At 40.1% G+C, this 24,429-nt stretch overlaps 1 protein-coding gene across 1 annotated transcript; it reads left to right on the forward strand.

Annotated features, from left to right (window-relative positions):
- Nucleotides 1–24,429, forward strand: NAAA (N-acylethanolamine acid amidase). Its single transcript, XM_075202658.1, has 10 exons — nucleotides 1–264; nucleotides 3,877–4,044; nucleotides 9,084–9,210; nucleotides 9,416–9,506; nucleotides 11,221–11,297; nucleotides 13,490–13,662; nucleotides 15,565–15,627; nucleotides 16,743–16,809; nucleotides 22,530–22,558; nucleotides 24,353–24,429. The coding sequence occupies exons 1-10, from the start codon at nucleotides 89–91 to the stop codon at nucleotides 24,426–24,428; spliced, it is 1,047 nt and encodes a 348-aa protein (XP_075058759.1). The 5' UTR covers nucleotides 1–88; the 3' UTR covers nucleotide 24,429.

Below are 24,429 nucleotides of genomic sequence, written 5' to 3' on the forward strand. Positions count from 1 at the left end.
TCCTCAGTCCTCACTTATTCAGTTGTTATGTACAGGCCTTTTCAACACACTTCAGTGTCAGCTGTGTCTGACGTTTCCTACCAGTGACATGGCCTGGCTGTACCTGCTTCTGCTCCTGGGGTCCTGCTCACACACTGATGGATTGGATCATGCACCACCTCGATATAACATCAGCCTGGACCTGCCACCTGATCAGCGCTGGGAGCCAATCCTGAGACATTACAACTACACCTACCTGCGACAAACTATGGATTATTTCTTTCAGTAAGTGTTTGTAATCTGTCAGAGTGAATTAAAACAAATACGTAAGTACTTACTACTAAATGTAATGTACAAGTTGATAATCAAATATAAAGTGTTGTAACCCATAACAACAAGTCACTGACTGCTGGAATCATATGCAAAAAAAGAATCCCACATTTATGTGAGCATGAATTCCGACTACACAACGTTTTGGAGTGTTAACTCCTTAATGTCCGAGGCAATAGCATTGTTTTTGATGTGTTGGCTAAACATAGAAACACAGATAAGTGTTTTATTAGCATAGAAGAGTAAATTTATATGGTTTTGTTTTGTTATTGTGTGTGTAGGGGGAGGCATTTATGCTCATGATTATTTTTAAGCAGCTAGCACACCCTTTGAAATATATTCCCACATTTTACTGTTTATTTTGATACCTAATATCAGGCGCAGGCTGGCAAATGTCAGCCCGGGGGGCGCACAGGCGGCCGCATCACTTGACAGGCGATGCGGCTGCGTCATTGATGACGCGGTCGTATCGCCTGTCATGTGATGCGGCCGCCTGTGCGCTGTCGCAACCGCATCGCTTGTTTTGTGATGCGCCCGCAGGTAAATATTAAATAAAACGTGCATTCACGGATGGGAAGGGGGCGGCCCGGGGGACGGATGCCTCCCTGCCCCCCGGCCCAGCCCGCCCCTGCCTAATAAGCAGGGGAGGGCTGGCAAATCTTTGCCTGGGGGCAAGACTCAACTTAGCAGCCTATTTTAAAGGAAAAATAATGCAGGTGACCTAGCCCAAAGTAGCCCAATATGGGACTGCCCTGGGGGCAGATGCCCCCTGACCTCCAGCCCAGCCTGCCCCTGCTAATATGAGTCTTTTTCCCTAGGGAACACTATAAGGGCTAGAAATGTCTGGTTTTTGTTTGTATTCTGAAAAAAATGTATCTCCAGGTGTGCAGCAGCACTTATCAGTGTATGGTTTCAGGTCCAATGGTCCATATCTGCCTGCCAAAAATATGGTGGGTGATCTTGAAAGAGTTAAGAAAAAACCCTTGTCAGGTGTAACCCATAACAACCAATCAGATGTTTTATTTTGTTTACTAAATTGAACTAGCAAAGTGACAGATTGATGGTATGGGCTTCAACACTTTTTTTTTTACATCTATCTGTACACCAGTGTTTATTTTTTGTATGTATAAAAATGCTATGTGCGACTACAAACCGATTTCTTAAATTTAAGACCAATGTCTCAACACCTTGTCCTTCACTAGGCCTAAAGGACTACTAAACATTAAATTAATGTTTAGTAGTCCTCAAAATTACTTTCCCAGTAACAGAAAGCTCTGCTGGGCTAACAATATTACCCCTTATTATTATTGTTATTATTATTATTTATTTATAAGGCGCCACAGATTCCATAGCATCGGATACAGAAGCAAGTAACAAATAGATGAGATAATACATGTAAGTAGCACAGATGACTGTAAGTAGTAATGCTATGGGGACTCACACAGAGTACAGGACTGGAAGTACAAGGGAGTCAGACAGTAGACAGACATGGGAAAATAGGTAGAGAGGATCCTGCCCGCGAGAACTCACATGTAGGCAGGTGAAGGAAGAGGATGGTCAGGAGGGATAAGATAGGCGAGTTTTAAATGAGCAGTTGAAGGTTGGAGAAGAGTCGAGTGAGACGGGGTAGGGAGTTCCAAAGATTGGGGGCAGCACAGCAGAAGTCTTGGAGGTGAGCATGGGAGGAGGTAATGAGAGGTAAATTGAGGCTGAGGTCAGAGGCAGAGTGGAGTAACCGGGTAGGTACCTTTAGACAAGGTCAGAGATGTAAGTGGGAGAAGTTTCAGTAAGGACTTTGTAAGTGAGAGTAAGGAACTTGAACTGAATTCTGAAACGGATGGGGAGCCAAAGTAAGGATTTACGCAGAGGAGCAGCAGAAGATGATCCTAGGCGCACAATTCTCTATGGATTAAAGGTTACCAACAAGTAGTACTTTTTCAGCTGCTCACCCAAACATGTGAATACATAGTTGGCACACCAGGGTGAAACCCCTGCTGCTCTTTCAGATTTTATATCAAAACTGGTTTATGGAACACAACACTGCAGGACATTATTAATGGAGCACTGCTAAATAAGGACTCATACACTTGGGGACTTTTTATGCGCATGTGGGATGTACCATCTAGTCTGCATTTACCACTTGGTGAACGCACCTTAGTCGCTATTTCAAATAGAGTTATTTTAAACCAATGAAGACTGTGCGGAGTAGCCATGAGCATGTACTATAGTCTTACATACATGATCTTTACAGTGTTCACTCTGACTGCTTGTGTGCAGTGTTGGCGTATTCTTTATAGGGGTTCAATGAATTCGGTTCGGAGTTCACCGAGAGATGAATGCAGCTGAGATGGCACATACCTGGGGTACATAAGAAGTACCAGTGCATATGAACCCTTATACTGACAGCTGAATGCAGAGTCCTTAACGTGCGGCTGTCATTATAAGACTCCATCAAAGACGTCCTGCAGTGTTGCAGCATTATTACCCAAGGAACCTTCAAAAGCAATGTCATCCTCCAAAAACATACTAGTAGGATAATTGGCTGCTATCAAATTGACCCTAGTGTGTCTCTCTCTCTTTCCCTCTCTCCTCTCTCCTCTCTCTCCTCTCTCCCCTCTCTCCCCTCTCTCCCCTCTCTCTCCTCTCTCTCCTCTCTCTCCTCTCTCTCCTCTCTCCCCTCTCTCCCCTCTCTCCCCTCTCTCTTCTCTCTCTCCTCTCTCTCCTCTCTATCCTCTCTCCTCTGTCTCCTAAAGTTAGCCTTCAATCTATATTACCCCACCTTCATTTATGTCACTAAGGGGTAAATTTATCAAGCTGCGAGTTTCCGACGGGTTTGAAAAGTGGAGATGTTGCCTATAACAACCAATCAGATTCTAGCTGTCATTTTGTAGAGTGCACTAACTAAATGATACCTTGAATCTGATTGGTAGCTATAGGCAACATCTCCACTTTTCAAACTCGCTGGAAACTCGAAACTTGATAAATTTACCCCTAAGTCTAGCATAATCACTCAGCCATTTGGAGGGAAGTGGAATAACTCATCATACCTATCTCTCTCCCACAGTTAGTACCACCCTATTTGTGTCTACCCCTTTCCTTTAGGATGTAAGCTCTCAGGAGCAGGGCCCTCTTTCCTTTTGTGCTCCTACTACTATTCCATCACCCTCTGTACCTCTTGGCCTGCTTCCCTAGCCCTATTTTCTTAAGCTTCGGCCTACTTCTCGCTGATTTCTTCCATCACTTTCACTCATTGTCCCAGTAATAATTTGATTTGCATTACCATGTTACCTGTGTCTGTGTATATATTTTTGTTCATTTTTTTGTTCTTTCTGTATCATGTTGTGTCATGGCTCACTGTTTTCTGTATGTCATGTACTGTGCTGCGGACCCTTTGTGGTGCCTTATAAATTAAAGATAATAATAATATATTGCTAATTGACTCAAACAGGTCACCTCTACTCTGCTTGTATATGTGTTTTTTTCTTTAGATTTTCATTGTCAGTGCAAAAAACCTATCCTATTAAATGGCTGCGTACATTATTAATTATGGGTACATATGTTTTACAGGACAACCTTACCTAAATGGGCCCATGCTATCATCCGTCCCCTAGCAGAGGTGGATTTGGTATTTCTAGTCCATGAACCGTATGCTGGAGAAATAAAGGGCATATCCAGAACAGTTGGAGTCAGTGTTGGTGATATAGTAGCCTTAAATCTTTGCTATGAAGCTACAGCGTGAGTACAATTAATGGAATATTTTTAGGTCAGATAAATGGTATTCTAGGCATAAAGTGCAATTTTTGTCAAGATCATTCTGTTGAAAGTGTATTTAATTTTAATGTTTAATATTAAATTACATTTATAATTTACCTAATCTAGTATGTCATCACAGTTCAACAGTTACAGTACTTTGTCAGCTGCTGTATATTGACACCCAGTAACCCTGCTATCTGTTCTAGTGAAATGCTGACATCGTATATTGTATCCCCCATTTGTTTCTGCTTCCACAATACAAGATTAGCTAATTTAGCTAATTGTTGCAGACCTACAGGGACTTACAACAATATCTGTGACATTTCAAATGACTGCAATTTTTTAACATTAACATTGCAAACTGATCAACAAAGTAAATTCAGGCCAACAAAGGCATGTAACAGTGTCATTCTTAGCTTCAAAACAGTGTCCTGTTAACCTGTGCATTTTTTAAATTGTTCTTGAGGCACCTAAACACGTGCATGCGATTTTCTGTTAAAAGCTCATTGTAGTGTCAAAATGATATATGCACTATTTTTCATGTTCTTGAAGGCTGTAAGAAAACAAAAATCTAAAATACAACCAGCTAAAATAAATATAATCATCAATATAATCATCAATATATCTATATCTATAGTCATTAATATATCTCTATTTTATAGATGATTCTTATAAGAGTCGCAATATGATTAGCTCTTGAAAAGGCATATATATGGACGCTATGTAGGCCCTTTCTTGTACCATGCAACAAACAATCTCTATTTTGAAGTATTAGTGGGTCTTCTCTTGTACATATTTGGCTGCATACCTATTGAGGCGCCACGTCAGCGGTTTGATATTTCCTTTCTTGTACCATGTATCTTGCGGATACACATGCTATCAAACCATGTAAAGCGGTTTATTTCCAGGAGAGAGCTTGAAAGAGGACAGTGCAGAACTGGATGTCACTGGTCTGCTATGAATAGGCTATTTAATTACACATGTTTATTCCTTATCTTGATTATTATTATTATTATTACCATTTATTTATATAGCGCCACTAATTCTGCAACGCTGTACAGAGAACTCACTCACATCAGTCCCTGCCCCATTGGGGCTTATAGTCATAAGGAGACGCATTTAAAAATGCTTCATTTATACCAATTTCATATTTTGCATTTTTAAATGTGCCAGGCATTTGTATTTGTATCCAGGTAAAGTTGCAATGTTTATAAAATGTATTTTTCTTCTGTGCTGTTTGTCAGCTTTTTCTAGATTGACGCTATGGAGTTCTATGGGATACCAAAATTCAGAAAGCTTGTAAGAATAACTTTGATAAAACTGCAGCAAAAATGCAATCCCTTCATGTGTGTTTTTATAAATGTTAATTATTCGGTACATTTTCCTTATCTGTGTAATTTATCCAAATATGCTTTCCTAGAGCTTTGTTAGTGTCAGTAACACACAAGTCACAATAGTTTTGGGAAATCAATATCATTACTTGCTCAGGCTATTATTCTTAAAATTTCTACATAATAAGGTGCTAAGCTTTTGTTGTTATCACATTTGAATATCGTGGAGAGATAACTTGGACAGTCATCTTTTAAGATGTTGGTAATAATATATAAGTGATAACTACAGTTTAAAGGGCAATTCTAGGGATATTCTATCCAGATAGTGCATCGTAAAAGTTCCAATGTCCTTAGTCTTTATATTTAAGCCCTTATGTGCCAAAGGTAACAACACATGTAATATGCATAAATATATGGTTGATTTAAAGCGAAATGACTTTTTCACACTCAGTATTTTTTTACCATGGGTTCTGATATAGATATCTTATTCTCCTATATGACTTGTATCCCCATATGATATGTGTTAGAAATGGCAAAGGGAAGCTGGTCATTTGGTGGGCTTGTCCCTAATTCAATCTCCTTTTGAAGCAAAATAAGGCAGCAGGCAGTAATCATCAGATAATTATTATTATCTTTCATACCAGAATGACTTTATTAAAAAAAAAATTCTGACTAGTTAATAACGAGGCACTGGAACTGGAGGTCGCTCACAACTTCCCCAATCTAGATGTAATTGGCGGTGGTCGACTCTATCTAACAAATGAAAGAACTGGTCTTGTCTGCTAGTGATATGTCCCATTCCTTCAAATACACTTGATCCTTTTGGTTGCTTATAAATGCTTTAGAACATTGAACACTGCTGTTATCTGTATTTTATATTGGATATTACTATGTTTTACGTGTCTATCTTCAGACTTTCTAAGAGTATGGCTCTCTACTTGCATTGTTATTCACTATTCATGAAAGTAACCTCCCATAACTTCCCTTTTTCTCATAGCTTTTTATGTCCCTCTTGTTAATATGTGTGTGGTGTCTAAGACCTCAAACAAACTGACTGTGTGACAGGTGGTAGATTCATGGGAAAGATAACAATAGCTGTAACAGAAGTCAGACTCCCCTGGTGGAGTGGAAACATACATAGATATTAAAAACATGTAAGAGATAAATAAGTCAATATTACTAAACTGTTACTTTATATATATTAAAATTAAAGTAGATTAAAATCAGCAGGAAGTCAAAAGAATAGAAATACAAAATGTGTTTTGTCTATAAAAACATAATAAAAAGTACCTGCGATGCTGTGCATGTGTTCCTGCAGCTATGTGGGACCAGGATGTGCACTGCACACAGTCAGGGTGAGAAAACTGTATATGTCTACTTATGTGAGGTTTATTTTAAGAGACCCCACACTAATGGGGAGTTGTGATCACTACTAACTAAACTGTTTCTAACCCTATCTACTGCAAGCTAATAATCATAGGTAGCAGAGTGGACTGAGCCATGCCAACATGTCTGTGGAACCTGTCATATTTCTGTTCTGTCAAAAATCCTATGTTGTATACTATACCAAATTTCATTTTATTTTTGGTGAGTAATCACTCTGTGTATAACAATAAAGAATTAGTTGAGCATAATTTAAAATACAGCTTTATACTGCACATATGCTGGCCCCTGCACTGAGTACACTTTTTTCTAGGTAAATAAATTAGAATTTCCATTAATTCACATGCATTCATCTAGTTGAGGCAAATGAACATGCATTATATTTCTCTCTGGGATGCAGAAATGACTTACCTGTACTTTCTAATAAAATATTCTCCAGAGTTCAGTTTCATAACTTTTAATCTTCTACATATAAAATAAAAGTTTGGTCTAATAGGATTTCTTTATCTTTACACAGCAAATTCACCATTAAATGGGAGGAACTAATTTATTAAGTATATACAGACAGGTGGAAGGAGCAGTCACAATACAGAGACAGATTTATAGATCTGGCACAGATACAGATGTCCCTCTATCTAATCCTTATTCCTCACTAGCCGCATGTAGAACATGTTCTTAAATATGTTTGTACTGAAGCACAAAAAGGGAGTAGTTATATTTAATGAACCAGCTGTGCTGCCTAATAGGCTATCCAACATATGGCAACATAAGGAATATAATTATACATAATATACATTCTATTCTTTGGTTTCTGTCTAAAATAAAATAAGCTACACAGAGTATAGTTCAATAGGTTTGCCATGGATAATTCTGTCTATTTTGCAAATAGTAGTACAAGTATGATAAACACTGCAGATATTATAAGTTGAATTTGTAAGTCAAACCATTCACTTTCCTATGGATTACAAGTCCTAGTAAAGCATATATCAAAGTGGTGTCCAGGGACCAGAGAAAACAAGCAGTGCTCTTATTGGTTGCCCTGGTTGCTTCTTTTCTTTTCAACTACAGAAGCTATTCGAAAGTTACTTATTTTCAGTGAAGACCGATTTGGTTGTTGATGTTCTCTGCAGGCCTGGCAGACAGATTTGCTAATAACAGCTCTCATTCGGTGACCGTAATGTAGATGATATGCTGAACAGCCCTCGTCGGGTGACAGTCATGTAGCTGATAGGCTGAACAGCCCTCGTTGGGTGACAGTAATGTAGCTGATAGGCTGAACAGCCCTCGTCGGGTGACCGTAATGTAGCTGATAGGCTGAACAGCCCTTTTTGGACTTTATGTTGCAAATACCTTACTGCTGGTTAAAAGGGTGCTGTATCGCAGAGTAGCAATTGGGTGTTGCATTCAACGCTGGCCATATGAATTCTGCACTGTTTATGGAAACGGGTTCTGAATTGCACACCAATCAGATGGATACTTCACTTAATGCTGGTCAGGTGTTTTCTGGAATGTATACTGGTCAAAAGTGTGCTGGTTATATATGATTTATGTGGGCTGGCGGAGATGTTAATCATGAGCTGTTATCAGGGCCATCTTTTCCATTGGGCACGATGGGCAGGTGCCCATCGTGCCCTGCATATGGGGGCCCCACGGGCAAGGAGGCCCCATATGCAGGGCTCTTAATTATAATAAATAATACTGCAAAAGAACAAACCTGCAAAAAAAACCTTCAAGGGTCACTGAGCAAGTACATCTATCTATCTCTATCTCTATATATCTATATCTGTATCTATATATATATATATATATATATATATATATATATATATATATGTAGGGGCCCCGGTGCACTGCTTTGCCCGGGGGCCCATAATGTTGTTAAGATGGCCCTGGCTGTTATGTTGAATGTTACATATCAGCGGAGTTTTTTCTTATAATTTTATGCACCAGTGGTTTTCATTTATTGTTTCATGTCCATGCTGTCTTTAGATTTACCATATGGTTTTAAAACCTTGGCTATGTATCCACATTGACAGTTAAAGAAATATTTTCTCTGAGAACCACTGGTATTGTAGCTACTGAATGCCACTTGTCTTAGTACCACTTTTAGAATTGCTAACTCATCATGGATACATTGTTTTAATATAAGTGATATAATATTAGAGAGACAGAAATATATGTTCCCACTTCATAGAGACGCTGTGTAAGGACTTTTGTTAATATTTACTAACTTATGTACTAAAAGTAAATATAAAAGACTGTTTATATGAGCAATAAGTACATGTTCAATTTTGTATTGTAATACAGGTTTTGCACTAGTATAATTGCACAAGATGAAAAAGGCAATATTTACCATGGAAGAAATTTGGACTATCCTTTTGCTGGTCTATTAAAAAACCTAACCATGGATCTGGATTTCATAAGGGATGGGAAGGTACTGCATTTACGCAGGTTCTATACTTTCTTTGTACGCTGTCGGATGGAGAAGCTAGTTATTAGCCAAATGATCATGACATATTGCATACATGACTTTACTAGATAATTTCAACTTCTGTATCTCTCATTTATGAGGCATCCTTGTATTACAAAGAGATCTACATTGTTATCAGAGTAATGGAATGTTATCTCTTCTTTTCTAGATTGCATATACAGGAACCACCTTTTTAGGCTATGTTGGACTATGGACTGGCCAAAGCCCCTACAAGTTTACAGTATCTGGTGATGCAAGAGGTACATAGCAATGATCAAATTAAGTCTTTTAAACAAAAGCATAATATACATATCATATTTTAAAATAATTTTTTTGATTAACTTCATTACAAGGAAACACACAGTCAGAAGCCACTTTATTAGGTACACCTGCTTGTTAGTGCAAATCTAATCAAACAAATACACAACGAACCAACTCAATGCAAAGCATGCAGACATGATGAAGAGGTTCAATTTTTGTTCAGACCAGAATGGGGAAGAAGTGTGATCCAAGTGACTTTGACCGTGGAATAATTGTTGGTGCCAGATGGAGTGGTTTGAGCATCTCAGAAACTGCTGATCTCCTGGGATTTCCACTTACAACAGTCTGTAGAGTTTACAGAGAATGGAACCATGAGTCTATCCTGGCTTGTGCCAATGGTGCAGGTTGGTTGTGGTGTAATAGTATGGGTTAAGTTTTCTTATCACACATTAGGACCCTTTATCATCATAAATCAACAATAATATAAACAACAAAATCCAGATAATTAAGGGTCAAGAGAAACAATAGAATCAGTAAAAGTCAATACATGAATAGACTAAATATAAAGCAATGATATAAGAAGACAAAGGAATCCTTACAAAAGTGGAGGAGATATTAGATAGAGTGGGCCATAGTAGTGAGAGTAAACATTCAAGAGGAGCAGGGTAGTAAAGGGAGATCATAGGGGTGGCGGAAGAGGTAGGTGGAGTGAGAGGAAGGAGTTTTAGGATGAGGCGGGGTAGGCAAGCGTGGAAAGGTGAGGGTTGAGGCCGAGTCTGGTCAGATGGAGCAGGAAGTTCCAAATGTGGGGAGTAGTGCGGGTGAAGTTCTCAAATGGGAGTGTGAGGTGGTAACAGGACAGAAGGAGAGGCACCTTAATACCAATTGAGCAATGTTTAAATGCCACAGCCTGCCTATTAATGCTGACAATATGCATCCCTTTATGGCAGTGATGGGCAACAGGCAGCCCTAGGGCCACATGCAGACCTCAGAATCTTCATCTGTGGCTTCTTCCTGTTTTAATGTAAGATTTGTAGTTTGTAAAATACCTGCTTACAGTCTCTTTCATTGATTAAATATATTGTTTTTACTTATTACTGAGATTAAAGGTATTGTGCAACCCTTTTGAAGGTTAGAGGGTCGCACCATGTGGTCATCAAGTGTTTTAGAATGCCTATCACTGCTTGCCCAAATGCATAAATAAATATGCACTGGCACACTTATATTCCCTTGTCTGTATTTTGTGTTACATGCATCTTAAGATACATGCAACCTTAAATCACATAGATACATCCAGATCAAATATATAACAGCCATCAAATCAACCTGCACTGGTCTTGCGTAAACTCATAATTTACCCTTGGTAAGGAACATCATTCAAAATAAGATGCATCTCAAAGGGTCTTGCATGCCCTTACTGTACTGCATTTGCACACGAAAGCCCCTGATCCACCTCTCCAAGTACAAGGGGCCGTAGGTATCAGAAAACTAGGATGTGTAATTCTAAATCACACCTAATGCTACTGCGTATTCCCACAGGTCTCATGTCTTTTTTTCTTTTTTCTTCTTTTAATATATTAAGTACACTGCATTTCAGCTTTGAACACCGTGTGCAGTGACATAGTACCAGGGCAGTTGTGTACATGTGATTTCTCTATGCAATATTAATGTCATTAAAACAAATGTAATTGTCAGCAATTAATTTAATCACAGAGCGTGGAGAGTGGTGGGAGAATGCAATTTCTGCTTTTTTCAAGAGAAGTTCTCCTGTCAGCTGGTTAATGAGAGATGTAAGTATACAGTGAGCTAAACTGTTTTAAATATGTATATGTTCCACGTGCAAGTGATATATTATACTGTGTCAAAGTAATTATAGAAATATCTGCATGTTTCTTTGGGCGCAAATATGTGGGATTGATCGTTTACTAATCTTTGAACTAAATTAATTGACTTATACAGTATATTTTTTGTTACTGACTTGGTACACAACAGTTATACATATCAATTAATAGAAAAAGTATATAAATATCTTATGAAAATACACAGCATTTTATGCTTGAAGGTTCTTTTGTCAAATCTATGGCAAGTGATTAATTTAATGCCACTGAGGCTCCTAATGTAATCAGGACTAACAGGTGGAAATGCCCAGGACTAGTTAGTCATATCCTTAGCATTATCTGAATATGCTATAAATTACTGATAACTAACTGTCATACTATCCAACATCCCTCGAAAGACCAGATAGCAAAAAAGAAAAAAATGAAAATAAAGTCAATAGACAACAATTTCTGTCCTGCCCATAAACAGTACTGCCTTAGGTACGTGCTTAGATTTACCTTTATGACAGGTACAGTCCTTTCCAGGAGAAAACTGGGGATTTTAAATTAAAATGATTACGAAATAAATACTTTGTGACTGGTTAGCTTCATCCCTCTTAATGACTATGCAGTCATTAAGTCATGTGCCCATTTCATATTGAATTGTTTTTGTATTTCTTAGTATAAATAAGTGGATTTTATATTGGGCTTTATCGTAACAGAGCTTCGTTTTGGTAGAATATTGGATTCATTTTTATTTATTTTTTTTAGTTTTTTTTTTTTTTATATTGTGGGCATTGTATAGGCACTGTTTAGGGAAAGTGGGCAAAGATAGGTGGAGAAATGTGTTTCCAGATTTATTTCCCTAGTTACATTTGTGCAATTAGTGCAAACTCCAAGATGTATATTGATAGTTAAACCTTGCAGTACACATATTTACTGTGTTATAGGATCCAGGGACAAAAGTATGCACTTTAATTTTTTGTGATCATGGGCACAGAGTACCCGTGTGCACAAATCCTTTAAGTAGAATTAAGATGAGATAGGGCCAGGTTGTGGGAGGACAGATGTAGGGGGGAAATCATTTGTGCACATTTTGGGATTTCTGCTTGAATGTCACACAGGAGCGCACACTTAATTTTAACATTCACCGCCTGTATCATCTCTGAACAATAAGCAGAGAGGGACAACATAGAAAGGCAGTGGACAGGCGCAATTGATTATGTTGGCAGTTACATATGATAAAAGATAAATATAAAAAAATGTATGTAAAAATTAGTCCAGCAGGTGCTTGATGATGGGGACAACGGCAAATACCAAAAATAAAATGTACAGAAAGGAATCTTTACTGCTGTAAAAGTTCAACATATCCTTGTATGATAATGGCTTCATCGTGGTGAGGCTTATCATTTCTCATAATGATGAATGTATTAAAAAAATTGACTTTCTGCATTTAAGTTTTAAATGCTGTAGATTATTTTTCTAGTTAAAAATATAACCACCATATTAATTAAAGTACATCTCAAAGACCAAATCCTGTTTGAGGGCTGGTCACTAAGTGTTAATGGTATTTACACTTGCTGTCCTTCCATACTGAAAGTATTTTAATATGAATGCCAGGGACTACCGTGGTAGCAACTACTATGGAGTCTGCCTCATCTGTGAAAGCGACCTTGAAGGAGTAGTGGATTTACAGACATTTTCGCCCAACATCCAACTTACTGAAGCTCCCTCTAATGAACAGTTCATGGCTGCTGCCATAGTAACCAAAATGGATTCTGTAGTTGTTTAAGAGTATAGGGCGCTTTTCATTGGATACTATAACAGCAGTTATCAGAAGAGGGAGCTTCAGTAAGCCGGAGGAGGTAAGACATTGTCTTTTTCATGTACATGGGGGACCTTACAAAATTTTAGTATGGGGCCCACAAATGTCTAGTCTGATTAATGCCTTAGTAAGTCTTGCTGAATTACACAATGTTTAGCCAGTTAAAATTAATACAAATGATTGATTCAAATTATTCATCCATAGAAAAGAGGCTTACTTACTGGTGTTTCATACTAGCTAAAAGATTGATCATTGACCAGTATGTGCAGTATATTTCTTGCTATTTCAGAAAATGTTGTGAGCATCATATATTTTCTGCATACGCTTGTCTTCTTGCCAGACACTGAATGATGCCAGAGATTTTCAGTCTGCTGCTCTGCAGCTTTCCAAGACCCCAATTATTGCTGAAACATATTACATCATGGGCGGCACACAGCCAAAAGAGGGCTTGGTGATCACTAGAAACAGGAATGGACCTGCCGATCTCTGGCCTTTGGATCCCTTAATAGGAGAGTGAGTGACTTATGACTACAATTTAATGAACACATATGATATGGAAATTGCCATGTATTTTTCTTTGTACAAATTAAAATTTTGTGTGTAATTCTGTTTTTCATGTTTGTATATATCTTAACTCTTTCATGGGCATAGGGTGTTTGAACAATGTTTGTGGTGATTAAAGCTGCATCACTGATCACAGCTGCAACCAAAAATTAGTGGAGATTTCTGTCAAATCTCCGCCGCAAAGTGTCTCACGGACATTCCGGAGACACTTTGTGGCCAACTGAATTCCTCCTCTTAGGTTGTCTATGGTAGCATGGATTTTAAACTCGTCTGGACTGCACTTATGCCATGTTGTACAGCCATTTATATGTGTCTGTATATGTACACCATTATTTATATACAGTGGACAGACGTGCAGGGATTAAAAACACATATATAACAAAAAAATCAAAAACCCTGAATATTTTCATTTAACTTAAAATATAAATGAGTTCCAAAATTAAAGGCCAGCATTAAAGTTTCTTAGTTGTCTTTGCCAGACATTTTGTTATGAATGGCCAAAAGATAATACTGTTGATAGTAGTGCAAGTAGATTATTTTATAACAAGCGATAAAAATATCATCCCACAAATGTACCAAACTGAACTCACAGTTCCTCTTTTGCAGATCGTCCCTTTTACCCTATATGCAGAATATTGTTTTATTCCCTTGGGGCATACGATTCTTAAAAGTTAATTTATTATGACCCCTTATTTCCTGCACATTTGCAGTTCCTAAAAGTATGCAACATTATCCTATCCATTCCCACTTGTACTAATAGTAGTAAACATTTTCTACTTCTCTAATTGGCCTTAGCTGAAATTGTTAAATAGATACCTGAGTCATATCATTATGGTGGATTATGATATATGCAGGCATTGATATGTGGTTATGTCTTACTGTTTATGATCTGCTTCTTGCATGTATACTCCCTGTTCCTCTTTTGAGATCACAAATTACTGTATTTTTGTCTGCTATGCTCACAGTATTGAGACTACATATATTTTATTGTTTCCTAAAATCTTGTCAGCTGACTGAACTGGCTTAATTCTTCACATAGGGATCATCTGTAATTATTGGGATTATTGGTCTGTCTGGTAAACACATACTCAACATACACTTAAACGCTTTCAAGTACTGGACAAACCTTGATGGTTGCTGTTAAATTATTGGTCCATCCAGGGCAAGCTTATGTTTTAATGACATAGGTTTATCAATTGGTGTAAAGCTAAAAAATTTAAATGAGAACACCACACTACAGTGTAGAATATTTGTCGGTGGTACAGGGTAGATGTGGTGATTGTAGAGCCGCCATTGCTGTGTTACGTTACGCAGTATTCACCACAAGGCTCATAGTTCTGACTTTCTGACAGAAAGAGGTGCCTAACCATATAGTTGATTTTTCTCAAACATGTATGTGTTTTAATACATGTACTTTGCAATCAGGTTTTTATTAATAGCTGTACTGTTACTGCCAGATGTTTCAGAAGTGTAGGACAGGTACTATTTAAGCAGTCTACATTTTCATGGGACATTTATACCAACTTTTATTTTAGTGTACATTTTATATCAGTATATTCCCTTCTATTTTATAGAGTGCATATAGCATCATCGAGTCCCAGATAAACTAGTCATAGTAATAGCTCCATTGAAGTAGTTGGACTAAGTGAGCATACTTTTGGTGAAATTAAGTTTTAAACAACATTTTCCAGTATTATAAATAGGTGCATATCATTTAAATTAATTCTCAAACTATGAAAAGTGCACTACTGTGTTGTATTAGAAGTATACACATTTTCATATTAGCTGTAGATACAAAATGCTTTGGAGTGTTGAACATGTATGCTTTATCTTTCTATGTGTTTCTTCTAGATGGTTCCATGTGGAGACCAATTATGACCACTGGACCACCCCACCTCCCAAAGATGACCGAAGGTATGTGTTTTTTGTACTTGTGTCTAAGAAAAATGTTGTAATCCTGACAAAAAAAAAAGTAAATTTTATTTCAATATGTTCTTGCCCAAATGTCTCACATTATTGCCTGCTACTAATGTCCTAACCTGAGACATCAGTCTTGGTTTGCTAATAAAATATTGTTGGTCAGTGTTTCAAAGTGTTGGGAGTACATTTTCTCTCGATCAAAAATATGAACCAAGACTTTGAAACATTGATCAGCCAAATCTGATCTACAAGTCAGAAGGCTAGAAATAATATTTAATTTTTTATAATAAATATGTAGCACCTAGTACACAATATTTTTACAATTGATTGTCCTGTTCACACTTGTTTTTAGAAATGTTCTTCATGTTCTTAAGAGAAAACATAAACAGATCAGAGATGTTTTGATGCACTTTTTTTTTAATTTAAGCTTTGCCCAGTGCTTTCTCTAAATGCCAGTCCATTTAATATAAGGATCAATAATGCCTATTTTAAGTTTGTTTTATGGTGAGCTGAAGGGAAACTTAAATGCAGTGAATATGTCACCCCCTATAAACACAGGTATGGATCTATTACCCTGAATTCTTATGACTTGGGGTTTCCTGGATAAAGGTTATTTCCAAGATTTTGAGCACCATGCCATGCACCATCTACTAGAGTACAATTATATATAACCCATCTTTATCCACACTACCCCTTTCTTAACCCTTCTTCATTAAAGAACAGCATGGTGGCTCAGAGGTTAGCACTTCTACCTCAAAGCCCTGGGGTCATGAGTTTGATCCCTGACCAAGGCCTTATCTGTGTGGAGTTTGTATGTTTTCCCTGTGTTTGTGTAGGTTTCCTCCAGGTACTTCAGTTTTCTCCCGCATTCCAAAAATATACTAATAGGTTAATTGGCTACTGACAAAATGAACACTAGTCTGTGTGTGTGTTAGGGAATTCAGACTGCAAACTTCAAAGGGGCAAGGACTGCTGTGAATGGCTAATATTCTCTGTACAGTGATGCAGAATTGGTGGTGCTATATAAATAAATGATGATGATGTTTACACTTAAGTGTTGCAATATTTTACTTATTTATTACATTCCTGTGTACACCTATTTTCTGCAGGACTCCAGCTATAAAAGCACTGAATGCAACTGGACAAGCAAACATCAATACAGACTCTTTATATAAGGTTGGTTTAATGATCACTTCTTATTTCTTTGTGTCACTTTCGAATATAGAAGGCTGATTTATTGGCGGGGGTAGACATCGAAGACTGGACATCTTAACCCTAAAATAGAAATTTCCAGCCATAAAGCATGGTGGTAAAATATACTGTTCAATAATGGGAGAAAAGAGAACTATAGCAACTTTAAAAGTGGAGTAGGGAAACTAAAATTAAAGGAATGAGTTTAGTATAATTGAAATGTAGCCTTTAGTAATCTATATGCAACTATGAGTGTTATTGTCAATACAAATATCCACAAATCAGATTGACAAATGGATTAAGATTATACACTAGTACTTGCAGCATATAATGCTAGTGTCATAGCTGTTATTGGGATCGATCGTTTAATACAGAATTATATGTTAACGCAGTAATCAACAATCAGATTAACTTTCTCTTTAACATCAGCTATATGGATTGCCCTATTCAATCTTAGATATTTTAATTGTGTTACGTAATTAGATTTTGTTACGTTTTGCAGGAAGTTGGTACAATTCCATTGATTTTAAAATTGAAAATGGATATTGTAATGGGGAAAACGTTTATATTCTTTCAGATGCCTTTGCATTAGTGTACAGGGAAAAATATCAGGCAGTTTGACACATAATATTGTTATGGTAGAATGTTTACTGGTAGTGTACACTTGTGTAAATGAGGGGAGAGGATGGGTATTTTGGGTGTGTTTATTTATGTATGGATGATAGTGCTGGACATAAAACACATTTCTTTATTGATAATATCTGTTTTAATCAGTTGCTCATAAATAAAATCCAGTCATAATGTCACTTTCTAAGCAGGTAAAATGAAACACACGCTAGTGCTATATAAAGTCTTTACATTAAATTCTCTTCCTATACCAGGATTCCAGTGTTAATAAGAGAGGCGTAAGTTTGTCCAAGATATAATAAGGTCAATTGATTCTGGTTCTTTGGTAACAAAATTGTAGCAAAGTTTGTAACAAAGTGGTAAATTACTTACTGGCCACCTATTGATGTAGCTTCTTACAGGGCTGTGATCCAATGTCACTCAATGCAGTCAGTACAATCAATGTGGAACTCATGGGAGCTCATTCCACAGATGATGTACAGCAGTGGGAAATCTCCCAGACGTTAAAACTTCATTAATCGAGCAGTAGTGCAAGCTCTTTTAGTGTGTTAGTGCTGGCATCACTTTGTCGTGGCAAAGCAGTAAGGCTACTGAGGTCGTGTCGGACAAATATAAAGTGCAAGAGGACACTAGTCACCAGTCTGCATATGAATACTACATGTTTAATGTTTTCAGCCTGTGGCTTCCTGTTTGCCTCCTAACATCATGACACTATACCAGTCATTTTTGCACTGGTGAATTGTTGTACCAATTGATGTCAGCAGCAGCTATTAATATAGCGCCACCAATTCATCATGATGGTAAAGCAGGACCATTTTGTTTAATCGGCAGTATTTGTCAGCTTAAAACTTCACCTCACGCTAAACAGTTTTCTGGTTGCTGATCACTGGCATCATTGACTTTACCACACAGGTCGGCTTTTACATCTATTATATAACACTTTAAAAAATGTATTTTATGTGTTGAATCACTAGTGTTGCCGTTATAAAGTATGCATGCTGAATCCCTGGCTTATCTGCACCAACTGATCTACTGTGTACCGACCCGGCTTGTCAATTAACCCTTCTCCTGCTGAATCCCTGGCTTATCTGCAGCAACTGATCTACTGTGTACCGACCCGGCTTGTCAGTTAACCCTTCTCCTGCTGAATCCCTGGCTTAACTGCATCAACTGCATATAAAACATTATTTTATATGCCATTATTTTGTTTTTCCTGATTGTACATTTACAAGTTTCTACTTTTTACCTGTTATTATTCTACTATTTATATGCCTTTATCTTGTTTTTCCTGATTTTATATTTACCAGCAACTAGTTTTACCTGTTATTATTCTTGCCTATTTCCATTGTCCTTATTACCTCTCCTTCTATTATTCTTTGCCTTCCACGCCCTATTTGGTTATTGTCCTTCATCTTGCTATTGTCTCCCTGCTTATTCTTACCTGTTATCCGCTGTCCTTATTATCTTACTGTTCTGCTATCATTCTTACCTGTCTTCATTGTCCTTATTTTCTCACTGTACTGTTGTTCCATGCCCTCCACGCCCTAATTCGTTATTATCTTCCACCTTTTCATTGTCTTCCTGCCTTTGTTCTTACCTGTTTTTCACTGTCCCCACTATCTCACTGTTCTGTTACTCTCTCTCCCTACTATGCCTCCCCGCTCTCACTCCATACCCATACTCTCCCCCCGCCCTACCTCTCCTGTTCCTCCCCGCCATCCCCCGCGCGCTGCTCATCTTGCTAACCTCATCCCCATTTCCCCCCTCTCCTCTCCCCCTTTCTTCTGTGCCCTCTGGAATGCCAGATCCGTCCGCAACAAGCTGACTGCTATCCACGACCTCTTTCTATCCAACTCCTTTAACCTTCTTGCCGTTACTGAAACCTGGCTCTCCGATTCTGATACTACTTCCCCCGCTGCCCTCTCCTATGGTGGCCTCTCCTTCACCCACTCCGCCAGGCCTGGTGCCCGCCCTGGCGGTGGAGTTGGCCTCCTCCTCTCCTCCACCTGTACTTTTCGTGTCATTCCCCCTGAACCCTCCCTCTCCTTTTCCTCTTTTGAAGCTCACTCCATCCGCCTCTTCTACCCCATCCATCTCCGCGTCACTGTCATCTACCGCCCCCCTGGCCCCACCTCCCTCTTCCTTGACAACTTTGCTAGCTGGCTTCCTCACTACCTCTTCTCCGATCTCCCCTCGATCATTCTCGGTGACTTTAATATCCCCATCGACAACCCCACCTACCCTGCTTCCAGCAAACTGCTCACCCTCTCTTCCTCCCTTGGTCTCACCCAATGGACCTCCTCCTCTACCCACTGCCTTGGTCACTCCCTTGATCTTGTCTTCTCCTACCTATGTAATCTCTCTGACTTCTCCATCTCTCCCTTTCCTCTATCCGACCACCATCTCCTCTCCTTGTCTCTCTCCTCTTCTCCTGCTCCCCCCCCTGCCCAAACCTACTCTGTCCATACGCAACCTCGATGCTCTTGACCCTGCCTCTCTGTCCTCCTCTCTCGATACCCTCCTTTCTCCCCTTTCCTCCCAGGCCTGCCCCAACCAGGCGGTCTCCCTCTACAATCACACCCTCACCTCCGCTCTGGACGCGGTCGCCCCTGCCCACTCCGTCCACCCCCGCTGCTCCAAACCCCAACCCTGGCACTCCAAATTTACCCGCTTCCTCCAAAAATGCTCCCGTTCCGCCGAACGTCACTGGAGAAAATCCCGCTCCCTGGCTGACTTCCTCCACTTTAAATTCATCCTTTCATCCTACAGCTCTGCCCTCTCACTCGCTAAACAATCTTTCTTTAAATCCCTCATCTCTTCCCAGTCCTCTAACCCCCGCCGCCTCTTTGCCACCTTCAGCACTCTCCTGGCCCCCTCCCCTCCCCCCACCCCCTCCTCCCTGACTGCCTCTGATTTCGCCTCCTTCTTCTCCTCTAAAATCGAGGCCATCCGACTTGAAATCTCCTCCTCCACTCTCTCTTCCACCCCTCCCACTCTTCTGTCCTCCCCCCCCAACCACCTTCCCCTCCACTCCTTCCGTCCCACCACCGGCGAGGAAGTCCACTCTCTCATTTTATCCTCCCCCCCCACTACCTGCCCCCTGGATCCCATCCCCTCCCACCTTCTTCGCTCCCTTTCCCCCACCACCTGCTCCCACCTCGCTCACCTCTTTAATCTCTCCCTCTCCACTGGCATCTTCCCCTCCTCCTTCAAACATGCTCTCGTATCCCCCATTCTTAAGAAACCTAATCTCGACCCCACTTCTCTCTCGAACTATCGCCCCATATCTCTTCTCCCTTTTGCCTCCAAAATTCTTGAGAGGCTCGTCTGCAGCCGTCTCACCTCCTACCTTTCTGAATACTCCCTCCTTGATCCTCTCCAGTCTGGTTTCCGCCCCCTCCACTCCACTGAAACTGCCCTGGCTAAAGTCACCAATGACCTCCTCTCTGCAAAAGCCAGGGGCCACTTCTCCCTTCTCATCCTCCTTGACCTCTCTGCAGCCTTTGACACCGTTGACCACCCCCTCCTCCTTCACACCCTCCAGTCTTTCGGCCTCTCCGGCCCAGTCCTGTCCTGGTTCACCTCTTACCTTACTCACCGTTCCTTCTCTGTCACCACCTCTGGGTCTCTCTCCCCCCCATCCACCCTTCCAGTTGGGGTCCCTCAGATCTCTGTTCTGGGACCCTTACTCTTCTCTCTATACACCTCCTCCCTGGGTGAACTCATCAGCTCCTTCGGCTTCAGCTACCACCTTTACGCTGACGACACTCAACTATACCTCTCCTCTCCTGATCTCTCTCCCTCCCTCCTCTCTAGGGTGTCCGCCTGCCTCTCTGCCATCTCCTCCTGGATGTCCTCTCGATTCCTCAAACTTAACCTTGCCAAAACTGAGCTCATAGTTTTTCCTCCCTCTCATACCCCATCCCCTTCTGACCTCTCCATCACTGTCGACAACACCTCTATCTCACCTGTCCCCCAACTTCGCTGCCTTGGTGTCATCCTCGACTCCTCTCTCTCCTTTGGCCCCCACATCCTCTCTCTTGCTAAATCCTGCCGCTTCCAGCTGCGCAACATCGCTCGCATCCGGCCCTTCCTCTCCCAAGATGCCACCAAATGCCTTATCCACTCTCTGATCATCTCCCGCCTGGACTACTGCAACCTCCTCCTCACTGGCCTCCCCCACTCTCATCTCGATCCCCTTCGATCCGTCCTTAACGCTGCAGCTAGGCTTATTTTCCTCTCTCGCCGCTCCTCTTTTGTCTCCCCCCTCTACCTAGCCCTTCACTGGCTCCCATTCCCCTTCAGAATCCTCTTTAAGCTCCTCACACTCACCTACAAGGCCCTCGCCAACTCCACTGCGCCCTACATCTCCACCCTCCTCTCTATTCATGCTCCATCCCGCCCTCTCCGTTCTGCCTCTGACCGTCGCCTCTCTTCCCCCCTTATAACCTCCTCCCACGCGCGTATCCAAGACTTCGCCCGCGCTGCCCCCCTCCACTGGAACAAGCTCCCTCCCTCCATCAGAACTTCCCCTAATCTGTCCAGCTTCAAACGGGCCCTAAAAACCCACCTTTTTCTTAAAGCCTTTCTGTCTCCCACTTAACTTCCTACCTTATCTTCTGCCTCCGTCCCCCTACTCTCCCTCTCTCCCCTGTGTCTCTCTGTCTGTCCACCCCTCCCCTTAGATTGTACGCTCCTCTGAGCAGGGCCATCTCTCCTCCTGTTTCCACCACTTCTAACTCTGCTCTCCAGCTACTTAGCCCTCCTCCTCAAAGGTCCTCCACCCCACATCCACTTTCGCTCCCTCCTCCCCCCTGGGGGTCTCCCTGTCTTCCGCGCCCCCCTTCTTGGGCCCCGTCTTTTTCGGATCCTCCCTCCCCTTTCCCCGCCCTCTCTAGCTGTGCATTGAGCGTACTGAGTTGCTGTGTTTACTGTACTGTGCTGTCTCCCATTGTATTGTGATTTTGTTTGTCTCTGTACGGCGCTGCGGATGCCTTGTAGCGCCTTATAAATAAATATTAATAATAATAATAATAATAATGTTTTGTAATAAATTACTCATGTTTCTTAACACACAGGTCCTGTCTGTAAAGCCAGTGCTGAATAAGTAAGTATTATATTATATGGTGCCACAATGCTTCCACAGCGACTTATATAGGAGGTTAGGACATACAACAAAGTTACATAAGTACATACAGATAAGGACAATGGGTACAGATAAGTAGAATAAGAAATGTATGGATGAAAAACATGGACAGTGAAGAAGATGGATTGTTGGCAGACATGAGACATAGTGTAGAGAATCCTGCCAGTGAGCGCTTACATTCTAAAGGGAGGCGGTGATGAGGGACAAAATGGACAAATGGGAACCATAGGCTTAGCTGGGTTCAGTATGGTGCAAAATACTGAAGCCATAATATAATAGAGGCCAGGGTAGGGCTATGGTGGTACAGAGTCCAGGGGATAAATGTATCCAGCTGCGATTTTTACGGCAATTTCAAATCACTGAAAATCACTCAAGATCACTGGCAATTTAATGTGCAAATTTGCCAAATGTATTAACCTACGATTTTGACATTTCAAAATCCAAAATTAAACAGAAACTTGCCCGAGAGTCAACAGAAAAAAAAAAGCATGCTGTTTGATCTATCTGGCCAATGTTAACATAACAGGAGGCACAACACAAGTTTTAATTATGAGGGTAATCATGATTTTTTTCTTAGAGGGGCAAAAGTTGTTATTAATTATCTTACGGGGGCCGAATTATTTTATGGATGAATTAGTTGGCCAAATTTCATTGATGATTGTATGTAAGGGAAGTTTTTATCTTATTATTTTTTAGTGGCTTACTATTTCATTACTAGTGGGGCAATAATTATATATTTTTGAAGTGAAAACACTTAATATTTCCAGATGGGGACACCATTTAATGTACAAAGTTTTGGCACTACAAGTGGCAGCATGCACTTGTGCTCATGGTAAATACAAAGATAAAGGGAAAATAGTTTGGGCGAGGAATTAGTGGCAGAAGAGCAGTGAAGAGACAGGGGCAGGAGTAACATGGGAAGAAAGTGGGTGAAAGAGTTTGTGGAAAACAAGTACCAAAGGTGAGCGGCTGGATGGTAAGAGTGAAGAGAGAAAACAAAGGTATAATAACCAAGTTACAATCTCTAGAATAGTGAAATAAGAAGTGCAATGGCAGGCTGCGGCAGGTGTCTTTTCCTGGTAGGCGTCAGAGGATGTTCCCTATTTGTTCAACTGTTCATTTCCTAACACTTTGTGAGAAAATTGCCCAGGGGTATATTTACTAAACTGCTGGTTTGGAAAAGTGGAGATGTTGCCTATAGCAACCAATCAGATTCTAGTTATCATTTATTTAGCACATTCTACAAAATGATAGGTAGAATCTGATTGGTTGCTATAGGCAACCACTTTTTCAAACATGCAGTTTAGTAAATATACCCCTTAGTGTAGGAAAACCCAACATGTCAACACCCCAACATAGCTCTCCTTATAGTGAATGCTAAAATATATTTGGGATGAATACAAACTAGCTACATATGTGCTAACTCGTCAGCTGATAGATGAGAACCAAGCACAATGGTGTCAGAAAATCTGCTTCACTGACCAGCAGTCTAACAAAAAATAGGTAACAAATTCCTGTTGCATACAAAAACACAGTTACAATGAGATGAAGAGAGGATAAGAACTGTAGCAGTTGATGTTGATGTACATACTTAAAAAAAAAAACTTTGAATATTTTATGGCTTCTCTATCGGAGATTCCTGCAACTAATTAATTTGCTCCTCGCAAATGAGAAAAATGATGCATATTTGGACTACAATGCAGACTTTTGTTTGCTTAACAATTATCTAATGTGTTTTTGTTTGTTTGTTTTTAGTATCACCATCTATACAACAGTGATGAGTGCTGCCTTTCCAGAGAGATACACAACTCAGATCAGAAATGGAGATTGAA

This window comes from Mixophyes fleayi, chromosome 1, assembly GCF_038048845.1.
Source record: "Mixophyes fleayi isolate aMixFle1 chromosome 1, aMixFle1.hap1, whole genome shotgun sequence".
Lineage (NCBI taxonomy): Eukaryota > Metazoa > Chordata > Amphibia > Anura > Limnodynastidae > Mixophyes > Mixophyes fleayi.